This window comes from Cariama cristata, unplaced genomic scaffold (assembly GCF_000690535.1).
Source record: "Cariama cristata isolate BGI_N322 unplaced genomic scaffold, ASM69053v1 scaffold15582, whole genome shotgun sequence".
In the NCBI taxonomy this organism is placed as follows: Eukaryota; Metazoa; Chordata; class Aves; order Cariamiformes; family Cariamidae; genus Cariama; species Cariama cristata.
Genome location: NW_009602258.1, coordinates 13,016 through 26,123, shown reverse-complemented (window position 1 = coordinate 26,123; position 13,108 = coordinate 13,016). Strand labels below are relative to the sequence as shown.

The 13,108-nt window shown below is 52.8% G+C and overlaps 1 protein-coding gene across 1 annotated transcript in view; it reads right to left on the bottom strand.

Moving 5' to 3' along the window:
* The window catches only part of CACNA1S (calcium channel, voltage-dependent, L type, alpha 1S subunit), a gene marked incomplete at its 5' end in the record, with an annotated part of 42,985 nt that overhangs the window by 19,660 nt on the left and 10,217 nt on the right, over positions 1-13,108 (bottom strand). Inside the window, 18 exons of the mRNA XM_009694690.1 lie at positions 575-682; positions 918-1,005; positions 1,428-1,534; positions 2,155-2,214; positions 2,972-3,101; positions 3,388-3,520; positions 3,765-3,834; positions 4,612-4,705; positions 4,831-4,945; positions 5,421-5,541; positions 5,871-6,078; positions 6,656-6,881; positions 7,587-7,747; positions 8,280-8,361; positions 9,408-9,556; positions 11,314-11,417; positions 12,011-12,216; positions 12,505-12,657. Of these exons, the coding sequence (XP_009692992.1) occupies positions 575-682; positions 918-1,005; positions 1,428-1,534; positions 2,155-2,214; positions 2,972-3,101; positions 3,388-3,520; positions 3,765-3,834; positions 4,612-4,705; positions 4,831-4,945; positions 5,421-5,541; positions 5,871-6,078; positions 6,656-6,881; positions 7,587-7,747; positions 8,280-8,361; positions 9,408-9,556; positions 11,314-11,417; positions 12,011-12,216; positions 12,505-12,657 (2,315 nt within the window). The remainder of the gene's footprint in view (positions 1-574; positions 683-917; positions 1,006-1,427; positions 1,535-2,154; positions 2,215-2,971; positions 3,102-3,387; positions 3,521-3,764; positions 3,835-4,611; positions 4,706-4,830; positions 4,946-5,420; positions 5,542-5,870; positions 6,079-6,655; positions 6,882-7,586; positions 7,748-8,279; positions 8,362-9,407; positions 9,557-11,313; positions 11,418-12,010; positions 12,217-12,504; positions 12,658-13,108) is intronic.

Sequence of the window (13,108 nt, the reverse complement as noted above, 5' to 3'; positions counted from 1 at the left end):
TGAGCTGAGGGCTATCTAGCTCATTCTATCTGGGAGCCAGCTATCTGGAAAACAGAGAAGAAAGCAGTAACCTTAGAATTAACTAAAAGTTAGTTATGTTGATAGGTCTGCTCAGTCTGCAGGGTGTCCTCAAAGCTGTCCCCACATCAGCTGGGAATTTAAGCTCTATTATTAGAATAAAGCTCAGCTCAGCCAGGGCCAGCTCTGCCTTGGAGCAGCCAAGGCCTGGAGAGTAAGAGCGGTGCTGTGAAAAAGGAAACATTTTGCATTCAAAGTGCAGAGGAAGTCAGAAGCACTTGCTGCTCAGAAAGGGGAAACTGAGGCACTAAGTGAAGCGAGGCATCTTCACATGTGCTGTCTGGACCTGACAATATCTTGAGTGTTTTCTGCCCTCCTCCCACTGCAAGCCCTTCTGCCAGGAGGTCTGGTGCAGTCAGGTCTTCTTGCAGACCACAGAGAGCACAGCCTGTGCTGACCTCAACGTCGGGAGACACCATTCCCAAGGGCTATGACTAGAAGGGTTTGCCCAGGATGTGCCTAAGCAGAATGTCTGCTCTTCTGAGACACCTCTCACCTTGAAGAGCTGGACCCCAATGCAGGCAAACATGAACTGCAGCAATGTCGTGACGATCACAATGTTACCGATAGTCTTGATGGCCACGAATACGCACTGGACCACGTGCTGCGGAGGTCAAGGACAGTGCACACGTGAGCAAGCCTGGGGCAAGCCCCTGACGTGTTTTTTCCCCCAGCAAGGGCGGGAGTCTGCCGAGAGCAGTGGGATGGGGGAGACCCCTTCCACAGACAGGGAGTGGGAATTGGGTTCCTAGGCCTGGAAACCCCTCAGGTCATGATGCTTGCCACATAACCTCCCATGAGGACTCCCATTGGCTGAAGACCCCCTGCCTCCCTCTTACCTTCAGCCCCTTTGCCCTGTTAATGGCTCGCAGAGGCCTCAGCACTCTCAGCACCCGGAGGATCTTCACCACTGAGATGGTACTGGACCTGAGGAGGAAGACAGAGCTGAGATGGGGCGATGCCCTTGCCCAGGCCAGCCTGGCACAGCCCCACCAAGCAGCCACAGAGGCCAGGCTGGGATCAGGGGGATGGGCAATGGATGGCAGAGACATGCAGATGTCACTAAGCCATCACCCCACATATGCCACTGGCAGCCAGGGAAAGCAGCTCCAAATTGATTTCCTACCCAGATCTTCACCTTTGACACTCAAGGAGTTTGCCTCCCTGCCTCCCAGTTGTCCATGCCCTGTCCCTCTAAGCATGACTTTATGGACACCAACATATGGGCTAATGCCCAGCCCTTGGGCTGGCTGCTCCTTCTCCATCCAGAACAGAGAGCTGCAGCACCCCAGCTGCCCTGCCAGCCTTAACAGACCAGTGCCCACCCCGCGAAGCGTGGAGGTCCTTACTCGATTCCCATGGAGATGAGTGAGACAGCGACCACCAGCAAGTCGAGGATATTGAAAGAGTTCCTGCAGAAGGAGCCTTTGTGCAGGAAAGCACCATAGGCTGTCATCTGGGGAGCAGAAGGAGTTAGGATAGAGGCCAGGTGGGGCTCAGGGGCATGGTCCCTCCGCAGCCCTGGGGCAGACAAGGCACGAGGGGCTTCTCACAGCTCCATGGCCTGGGGACTGTATCCTGCTCAGACCTCCACCTCTGCAGCCAGGCAGGAAGCTGACTTCAGCTGGAAATCCTCTGTACTGCACTGGCCAGAGACAAAACACTTCCCAGCCATTCAGCAAATTAAAGAGGAGAAGAGTAAAGAGACTCGGAGTAGGAGTAACATGCAGCAGTTGCCTGAATTACTGTTTTACTCCACAGATTTCCATTGCTTTCTCAAAGTTTTTCTTAAGGGCATGTCAGAACAAAAATGCTGGTGCCATGACCCATCTGTCCTTGTGTCACAGCACAGCTGACCTGGCTGTCTGACCCCACTGGAGGGGACACGTGGCCTCTGGGCCAGGTCATGCACTACCTGGACTGCATGAACTCAGGGGATGTGAGGCTCACTGGCACCTTCTCCTTGCTGAGACCTCGAGCTTGCACCCAAAGAGCATGAGTGCCCATGGTCAGTACAGTCTAGACCCACGTGCTGAGTCATGCGCGTGGCCAGGACCACAGGGAAGAGGGACTCACCTTCAAGATGATTTCGACTGTGAAGACAGAGGTGAAACCAATGTCAAAGTATCCGAGAATCTGGGGACAGAAGCACCAGAACTGGATGAGATTTGGGTGACATGGGAAATGCTCCAGTGTGTTCAAACATCCTGGCATTGTGGTTTTGCCCTCCACTCTGTGGACAGTGGAGCCCATCTAGCTCAACAGAGCCTGCAAACCCAGTGCCAAGAAGACTCCTGAACTTCCCTCAGCTCTGCTGATTTTTGCCAGTGCATGATCCAACCTGCAGCCTGCGACAAAGTTCTCAGTTTCCAAGTGAGTGAGGCTTGACCTGGTTCACCTGAAAGCATCTGATCCCCAAAAGCACTGAATGCCCTGGGAAGCTGTCTCATGTGAGACCCACCAGTCCCCTGCCAGACACTGCACGAGTGCAGACCCATTTGTGCTTCATGTGGCTAGACCTGTGGCTATCACTGCTCCACGCCAGCCACGTTTCGGGGTGCTGCACACACCAGTTTGCCACCTCACAGGATGTCACTATCCCCAATAAGCCACCGCAGCCTTGAACCAAGGTAATCTTGCACGCTGTGTCAGGTGGATCACTTCACCCAGAAGTAAACTGAGACATGCAGCAGTAAAAACTTGTCCTAGCTGTGCATGGAAAGCACAACCAGCTGCTCCTCCCAGAGTGTATCACCCTCCCAGAGGCAGGGATGAAATCACAGCTATTTGCCTAGGCATGATGTCTGGCAAGGAGCTCTCTGCTTACTGGGGAGCTGGGGGTCTCCATGAGGTCTCCCCCACCCATCCCAACCCTCCACAGCTACATGGGCACCTGGTTGCGGAAAGACTCAGCCCGGATGGGATCCTCAGCTGCCAGTGAGATGCTGCTGAGTAGAATGAACAGCAGGATGAAGTTGGTGAACCAGGTGGCGTTGACAATTCTGTGGCACAGCATCCGAAACCTGCCAGGGACAGAAATGGCATGAGATGATGCAAGGGGTCAGAGGGACATCAGATAGGGCCATGGTAGCCTGGAAGAGGGTTATGGCTAAACGCTGGGGACAGGAAGGCCCTAGTAGTGAAGGGATGTCTGTGCCAGCCCTTCCACAGAGAAGACTTTTCCCAGTGAGCTGGCTGCCTTCAGAGCTGGCTGTTACGCACAAGTAGGACCTCACTAGGAAGGGTCAGTGCCAGAGGTACCCAGGCCAGGCCTGGCTCTACAAGGCAGGGAGAAGGGTCAGTGCCTACTTGTTGGTTGGGCTGAAGATGAAGAAAGAGCTGGCTTCAGGCATGGGCACGGCCTTCTCTTTCAGTTGTAGCTCGGCAAGGGGACGTGGCCGAGGACTCAGGGGGATTTCAGGCTCATCTTCCTCATCGTCACCTGCAGGGTGGCCACGAGGAAGGAAAAGGAAATAATCACCCAGAGAGGGAGAGGGAATGTTACCTTATGGACAACTCCCTGATCCTGTGATCATCATTTGACATCTGCGCCAGAAGGACCTCAGTACTCCGAGGCTGGTGGAGGGTCACCACATCCTTCACTGCTCACACAGCCAGGGTTCTGGCATCATCCCTCTGCAGTGCCTCCTCACTTTTCCTGTTGCCCTGCCAGGGACAAGTCTTACCTGGGAAATCTGCAGAAGGGTAGGGGTCTTTGATCTCATTGACATTGGATTCAAATTCATCCACTTTTAACTGAAACAACAGAGAGACAGAGAGGACATGCAGTTGCGTGTGCCAGTATTACTGCCAAATGTTGCATGTTGGCCAGACCCTATCATCTTGGAAGCCATGTGGGGCAAGCAGCGTCTCTGCATTTGGCCCATACAGCACCAAGTACATGGAGTCCTGGCCCAGGATGGAGCAGGGTGAGGGGAAACACCTCAGGGATGCCGCAATCTGAGCAAAGAACAATACCAAGAGGATGGGACAGGGGAATGTGTGCCGGGCAGGAGCCAGGGGCCATGCACCTATACCACAGGTGGAGTAAGACATGGGGTGACTCCTGGGTGAGTTCCCATGGGGCATCTCTGGAAGGTGGAAATGGAAGTAGCTGCTGGCCAGATGCTTATAAAAGGCAGCGCAGCACACAGTCAGCACAGCTGAATAGAGGGTTTTGCATACAGAGGGTGCTGGTGTGGCCATAATGGAGGTCTGGGATGACGCTGACCTGCTCTGCTGCCCTCCTCACTGGTGTACACCAGCCCATCTCAACCACTGACATCTGTCTGTGGCCAAGGAAATGAATCAGAGGAAAAGAATCCCGAGCAATGGACCTGTTTGACCAGGCAACAAGTCCTGTCTGGGCCCAGAGAGCTGCCATCACCAGAGGATGCTAAGGCGAGGAGTGGTTCTGGCCCAGAGGAGTCCAGACCCAGGCTGCCTCTAAGCCTTTCTTAGTCCTGGCTGGTGGGAGGAGGAGTCTGGTTCCTCACCAGGAGCAACCCAAGGCCCAGCCCCACCAGCACTGACCTTGGCTGTTGTGGGAATCCCTTCTCCCTTTGCTTTCTGCTCAAGCTTCTTTGCCAGCATCTGCTTCTCATCTTCAGACTTCTCTGGGTAACCTCTGAGCAGAGAGGAGGGGAGAGCAAGAACTGAACCCTGGGCAGGGGTATGGGCAATGCCATTCTGTCCCCTCACACCAAAGCACCTGGTTTGGGAGCTCCCACTGCCAGGGACTGCAGCACCCACCTGGACATTTTCCGACGCTTGCGTTCCTCTGCTTTGGCCTTCTGGGCTAAGGTCAGGCTCTCAGCCTCGGCCAGGTTATCAACCGCAATGGCCAGGAAGACATTGAGGAGGATATCTGGAGGGACAGTGCTAAGGATATGAAATTGGTTCCCGTTTGGAGGATGTAGCCAGGGCTGTCCATGGTCTCCAGAGTGCCCTGAGAAAATTTCCTGGAGTTAAGCCCTTGAGTTAATCCTGGCGAGTGAACCCTAACCCTGCACCCATTCTTGTGAGTACTGAGGTCTGGCTGGCTGCCCTCTCTCTGCCTTAGCTCAGTCCATCCAGCTCGGTCTTGTTACTGCATCGACTGGTGGCTGAATCTATGCCTGTTGGTCATCCAAACGTGTGTGCTTTCCTCCAGACTCCAGATCCCAGCCACCACGAATGCAATCCCTGAAGCCTGTGGTTTGTTCCCCTGCTGTTCAGAACTGAAAAGCTTAAGGCAAGCACTGAAAAGGTTAAGGAAGCCCTCCCCTCCCCTTCTTCACAGTCCTCCCTAGCTGATGCTATGGGGCTGGGAACAGGGGCCTGGCTTTGTAGGCTGAGGATACAGTTCCCACAGACAAAGAGGATGATGAAGAAGATGCAGACGAGCATGCCAGGAAAGGATGGGCCCCCATAGGCCATGATCCCATTGTACATGATTGAATTCCAGTCCTCTCCGGTCAGGATCTAGGAGGAAAGCAGAAACAGGAACCCAGGAGCCCCCACAGCAGAGCATGGCAGGACCCCACAGCTTGATCCTGCCCTCCTGGCTCCAGCCCCAAACCCTCACAGCCCCCACAGCCCCACAGCAAAATCCCATCTCCCTGCTCAGCCCTGAACCTGCACTACTGCTCGTGACCCCAATTGCAATTCCCTGCTCCTGCCTCAAAGTCACATCACCTCCCACAAACCCACATCTCTCTGAGCCCCAGCTCTTGCCAGCAGACCCAGGGCTCAGGCAAGACTCCCAGCACCCTGTTCTCCATCCCCCTGCTGCACTTCCCACAGACCCCTACCTGGAAGACACTGATGAGGGCCTGGGGGAAGTTGTCGAACGTGCTGCGCCGCACTTCCATGTCCTCGAAGTCAAACTTGCCCCCAAAGAGCTGCATGCCCAGCAGTGCAAAGACAATGATGAAGAGGAAGAGGAGGAGGAGCAGAGAGGCAATGGAGCGGACCGAATTGAGCAGGGAGGCCACCAGGTTGCTCAGGGATGTCCAGTACCTAAGGAGAGGAGAGACTGGAGTGAGTGCGCAGGAGGTGAAGGAGCGGGGAAGGCTGTGGGTAGGACCAGGGAGGTGCAGGGAACAGACCGCCTGGCCCAGAGGGATGTGCCAGCAGCCCAGCAAGGGGGGCTCTGAACCAGCAACATGCACAGGCTGGGCACTGGGACTGCTCCAGCCAGGCCTCAGGAGGTGGAAATGAAGCTCCCGGAATGGTGTCACAGGCAAGGCACCCTGCTGCCTGCACAGGGCACCAGCAGGCAGGATAGGGAAGGGAGATGAATGCACAGTGAGTTGGTGCCAGCAAGAGAAGCCAGGAGTCCTGGCCCACAGCACCCCTGTTTACAACACCCCAAAACCCCGAGTGAGAGAGGGACCCCCAAGAGACTTCCAGAAAGCCCTGCTCTGTCCTCTTCACCACTCCCAGACCATGTCCTGGAGACAGAAATTCCCAGCTTGGCCTTGTTCCTCCATCCAGAGGCTACCAGCTCTGCTCATGTTGCAGCCCTTCCCAGGGAAAAGGCCAGTGATGCCTGGGAACTGTCAGCCGCCAGCACCCACATTGCTCCCTTCCCAACCTGGTGATCTTGAAGATGCGGAGAAGCCGGATGCAACGCAGCACAGAGATGCCCAGGGGTGATAAGGTGCCGAGCTCCACCAGGATGGTCTCCAAGATCCCCGCACACACCACGAAGCAGTCGAAGCGGTTGAAGAGTGACATGAAGTACTGGCGCAGGCCCAGCGCATACATCTTCAGCAGCATCTCAGCCACAAAGAGTGCTAGCAGCACCCGGTTGGCATTGTCTGGGGTGGGAGATCCAGTTCATCAGAGCATGGACCTCTTAATCTCAGCATGGCATAGCAGGAAGGGAAGGAGGGCAGTGCTGCTCACCTTCCTTCGCTGCCCACCAAGCCCTGAGCTGCACCAAATGCTGTTTTTCAGGGAGCACACAGGAGAGGAAGATGAGAAGGGTGATGTGGCTGTACGTGTTAGAGTGCAGCTGTACTGTGCATGTGAGTCCATGCAGTGTGTGCATGTGTACTGGGCTGTGCCTGTGTGCGCATACACGTGACTGAGCTGTGTATACGTGTGTATAGCTGTATTCCATGTGTCTGTGTGTGTTTGCATGTCTGCAGGTAGTGTGACTGCATGCATAAATGTATATGACTGTACTGCGGGAGCGCATGCAATGTGTGTTTATGTGTACTATGCATGTATGGATGTAAATGTATACACTCTATGTGTGTTCACCATCCAAACCCATGTCCCTAAGAATACATATGCTGTGCATGTATAACTGTATGCACCACACACGTTCAAAGTGCAGATGTGTGACAGTTCAGTGGGGATGGTGTACACACACTAGTGTGCAGGCTGTGTTTGTGTGCACGAGCAAGTCTTGCATGTGTCTAACAGCCCCTGTGCCATACCAGTGCAGCTGTGCATGCACAGTAAGAGTTCACGCGTATCTACAGGGCAGCAGGGTGTCCCTCAAGTTTTTTGCTCACCTTGCACCTGTGTCAGCCATTCTGGCTGGAGGTGATGCTCAGAGGCGATGGAGAGGGTGTTCAGTGCCACCAGCAGGATGACGAGCCAGTAGAAGAACTTGGACTTCACCACATCCCTGCACTTCCTACGAAATATTCGGTTCCAACGCCTCCACTGACGGCTGGAGAGATGGTCAAAGGGTCAACAAGGCCAGCCAGGGGGTCTTGCCCAGCCCGGGCCTGTGCCTGCAGACTGCAGAGCAAAGACACCCCTGCTCCTTTCTTCAGAGGCCTCTCCTGAAAAGGGCTGAGGAACATAACCCTGCCCATGGTATTTGGTGCATTCATTCAGGCATTGCAGTTCATTCACACAAACTCTTCCTGGCTCCTTTTTGGCCTACAGACACCTCTGGTTGGCTGCTACAGGCCCAGCTCCTAAATCACGACACATGCTGCATGGGCCATGAGAAGATGCTCGGAGCCTGGTCCCAAAGTGAAGAGGTTGTTCACCTTGAAGTGGCTTTTTGCCAGTACTGGAGCAAAATTCCCTGTTTGCTGTCTGCAATGTTTGCACCTCTTCCTGAGCACACTGCCCCTGGCTCTCCCTCAGAAACTCGTGGCTGACAAGAAAACCTGGTCCAGCCAGGACAGCAAGCGCGAGACTGTTCAAGCCCACATGCAGAGAAACAGATGGTTCAACCAGTGCATACTTACAAGTAGAGAATCCACTTGTTCATGCCCTCAATTTCATACAAGCTCTCTGTCTCTGAGCCCCCTTCATCCGATGGCATCATACCTAAGGAGGGAACAACATCCCAGGCTTTCCTTGGAGCCCTTGGGAAGAACATGTGGGAAGGAACCTCCTCCAGGAGCACATCAGGAAGAGCTTCCCCATCAGAAGTGAAATCAAGAAATGCCATCCCAGGGAGACAGCAGTGAGAGTTTGGGCAGAAGGTTTTGAGTGTCAGGTGCAAACCAAGTAGGAGGCACCAGGAACACCTGTGTTGTAGGTGTATGACATAGTCTACTCTTGTAGACTATGCTGCAAGAGTAGCAGCAACCCAGAGAGACAGCCTGAAGAGACAGCAGTGTGTACATAGGCTCCCTCCGTGTGAGACACTCCCAGCACGGAGAAAACTGGGGTCAGTTGTGATCTGAGCAAATGCTGAACAACAGGAGGTTTGTAAGAGCACCAGCCACAAGTGTGGAAGAGATGTTTTGTCTTTCCCACTGTTTCCCAAGGCTCTTTGCACACATGTATCACTCAGCTTGAGGCATCAAAAGTTATTTCACTAGGCAGGGTGGCATAGCAGATATAGCAGCTCAGTGGCAGAGCTGCCCAGGCCTTGCTGAGCCTTTGGCTAGATGCCTGTATATTCACCTCCTTCCTGAGCCACTTCTAATCCCTTAAAATTGTCAAGCAATGGCAAGAAATTCATGCATCTGTTAGTGTGCAAGCTAGTAACCCTGCACTCTGCCCCTACACACAAAAGTCCACATGCTCCTCATGACTTCTCATGGCCATTTCAAGTGGATTTTGCCAAAGGAGACCTAGGCCTTGCTAGTAGTCTGCAAATATTAAATACAGTGGTTGAGGTGGAGATTTACCATAAGGGCCAAGTTATTGCTAGATTGGGTCAGACTCAATAAAACTATTCAGGAAAGAAAAGAAAAAAAGGAAGGAAACTCTTCTGCAGAAGTCAAAGCATTTTGTTTCACAGGTTTTCAAGCAAAAGGAGTCTTTGTGACTTCTCCAAAGGTCTCTACCCTGCCTCTCTAGGACGGTCAGTGTTAGGAACCCAACCTTCATGCTAAAGGTCTTTGACCAAGCAGAGCTGGTACCTTGTACCCTGGCCCGCTCACTGTCCATGACCTCAGCGTGGGTGATCCAGTCCATGTAGCCCTTCAGATCCTCCTCCAGCTGCTGCTTCTCCCGCAGTTTCTGAAACGTGCCCCGTGACTTGGCCTTCTCACGCTCTTTGGTGAACTCGCTGGGACAAGGCAAGCAGCAGAGTGTGACTCAGGAGGGGGACAGTGTGGTGGTCAGGTACCACAGCCCTGTGCCAGGCCAGTCCTTGTAGAAAGACAAAAGCCTGAAGTACCCTACCACCTAGTGCTACCACTAGATTGCTCTAGTGACTTTCCTCTTTCTTGACCCTGTTCCATGATGCAAGATCATGGGGAGATCATCACCTGATGTCTGATGGCAGGCAGGGTTTCTTCCCCACCACTGGCTGCATTTTGGGAGCTCCTTGCTACAGGATGCTGTGGTTGGACAGGCCAACTAAAGCTAGATGTTGGAGGCTGTGGGAGTTCTCCAGCCCTACTAAAGGTTAGAGCAAGCGGAGTCTTACCCATCTGAAGGCAGAAAGCTGCCCCAAGCTCTCCATGTGAGGAAGGTGAGCTCATGACATGGCAAGTAAACGGGACGCTCTTTTCACAGTAACATGGAAAAGACAGGTCTGCCAAGGCAAGGGGTCCCACTCTTCTCATTCTTTTTAAATTAATTTCTTTTCTCTTCTGGTATCTGGCAGGACAATACATCTGCTGCCCAGCCAATCTGGTGTTGTTATGTGTTAATAATAGGCCTCAGGACTTGTCAGGCCTTGTCTGGATTTTCCTGATCTCAACCATAATTTAGCTATATTTGCAAAAATATTTCAGAAGCTTCTCTGTGGCTGCAACTTACTCTAGGATCAGATGACTATTGTCCATCTCATCGTGCTGTTACAGTCAACTTCATGCAAGGGTCAGGTGCCTGTGGTCAGTCTTGTGGTTTTGAGCTTGTTTCAGTTATATTAATACCCAATTTGTTTTAACCTTGTGCAGTTGTATGTTCTTGCCATAGAAGAGGACTAACAAATCTAAGTAATCAGGGTATAACTAACCCTGTGAACTAACAGAGATGATGAGTGAGATCCACTTGCACACAGAGGATTGAAACGTATAAAAAACCACCTTGAGCCTACACAGAACCAAGGAGAAAAGCACCACCTCACCCACTAGGACAACACACACTTCCCAGCAACAAAATCGGGATGCTGGCACCTCACCATAGCAACGCATAGTAGGTTGAGCATCTCACCAGAGATATTTTGTGCATAGCAGCTTTAACTGTACTACTATGGGAATAGCACTAATTGAGTTATTTGGCATAGAAGTGTTATGATCATTGTAACCAGACTGATGATAGCTTATTGTTGTATTTGGATGAAACTGTTGAAGCATTAATTAGACTAACAATAATTCTCTTGGCTCCCTTGCATTCATATCAAAGGTGTTCTCCTTAAGTTGGCCATAAGGAAATTGTGTGTGCTCACAACAGGATGGCAGTGCCGTGGGTATCAGTGAGAATGAGTGTCTCAACCTACAGCCATGGGGTAAGGATTGCTGCTTTGAGCTCCCTGCTCGGCTTCTGCTGCTGTGAGCCCTGACAGACCACATTACAAACACCTAATAATGTGCTCCACAGCTGTGTTTGCTGACAGCTGCTTGTGCTATAGGGAAAAGATGATTTCTGTGTTAGGTGTTGAGCTAACTCAGATGGTCACGGACGCTAACACAAAAAGTAACTCAAGGCTCAGGGTTTCTAAGCATGCAAAAAAAAAAAAAAAAAGAAGAATGGAAGAGGAAAAGGAATAGAAATTTTTCCAGGTTTTCTTCTTGTATAGTTAAAACCAGTCAATGTCCACACTCTGATCACGCTCACTGATCTGCTGGCAAAGAGAAAGGACAGGGTGGCACTTACCCGCTGAGCACCCCCAGCACCAGGTTGAGAACGAAGAAGGAGCCAAGCAAGATAAGGCTGACGAAGTAGATCCAGGGCCATTCATTCCCAATGGCATCATTTACCTGGCAAGGAGAGAGGCAGATGAAGCATTCTGAACACACTGTCTGCTGTCTGTCTCCCCTTATGGCGCCTTCAACAGCCTCTGGGAGCTTTGCCCCCCCTAGAGTGAGTGCTTGGGATGGTAGCAGATAAACCTGACTCTGAGCCCTGTCTCCTTATGACTCTGCATCTGGTTTTAGCAAAGGTAAAGCCAGACCCAAGCATTTTGGGAGCAGATTTAAACATCATCCCCATGCCTAAGCCTCAGCAAGACAGTCTCCCAAGGACTACAAAACATGGGGTTTTGCTGGAGAAACATCCACCACCCAGCCCTTGCTGTGCCTGGCCTGTACCCCTTCACAAATGTGGGAGCTGGAGCACCCTCCTGTCTATCTGGAGAGCAAGGACAGCTTGGACAGTGCCTGCAGAGATGCAGAAGACAGGCCTGGTGCGTTATGGGAGTACAAAGCTTGGTAGGGGAAGAATGTCTCTCACTGGCAGAGAGACCTAGCCCTGCGACACGGTCCTGTGTCCTGGAGGGAATTCCCTGCTCTGAGGCAGGACCAGCAGTCAACTCTGCTGAACTGGGCACCAAGCTGAAGCTGCTAGAGCCTACCCAGTAGAGGACTTCGGTCCAGCCCTCCATGGTGATGCACTGATAGACAGTCAGCATAGCAAAGCCAAAGTTATCGAAGTGAGTGATGCCGTTGTTGGGCCCTGGCCAGCCGCTTCGGCATTCAGTGCCATTTATGGTGCAGTGTCGCCCGTGGCCAGAGCCGGTGCATGGGGCTGGCTTCTCTGATGCCACCGTGGCAATCACATCTGAGGGGGAAAGTCGTGGTGTGAGCAGCAGGTCAGGCCAAGTAGAGCAGATCCCAGCACCTCTCAGCCTCCTGCAGAAACTTTCCAAAAAGGGTCCCTTTCATCACCCCCTTCACACCAGGTACCATCACCCAGCTGTGTGCTGTACCAAACATCCTTTGGTCCTGCCACACTCCCAGGCCTGATGCTGGCAAGACCAGGCTTTCTGCTCCCCAAAGAACCACTGTGACCCCCACGGCATCCACACAGAGACATCTCTCCCATAGTGCTGCCCTGCCACAGCCCCACCTGTGCCGAGGTAGTAGCAGGTCTTGTGCATCTTGCCCTTGAAGAGCTCTTGCCCGACAATGGCATAGATGATGATCATGAAGAGGACCAGCAGGGCGATGTGGAGCAGGGGCACCATGGCCTTGATGATGGAGTTCAGGACAACCTGAAGGCCTGCACCAAGGAGAAGGGAGAGGAGGTCAACCACTTCCTAAAAGGTTTTGTGTGCACCTTGCATCCCTGCCTGCCCCTCTGACAAGCAGCCTCTGAAATGCCCCGTGCCAAGGGAAGTGGGACACTGGTGGGCTGTGACTGAAACCTCTGAAGCAAGAAATCCTTTCTCTAGCCACCATGCAAGCATGCAGAAGACCCCAGCAGAGCCAGGTACCAGGCAGCGCTGGAGGCTCCTTCATGCTCCTCCATTCATTGTGTTGCTCTCATCCTGGCTGTATTCACATGGGTTATGGGAGAAGGAAATCCCTGCCCTGAGAAACTAGAGTGAGGTACTGGCCCCTTTCACACCAGCCACCCAAAAGTGCTGACACTGAGCCATGGAGGGAATTATATGTGTGCTAACCTGCAGATCTCCACTGCTGACAACTGGAAGCTGTAGGGATGAGCAAGA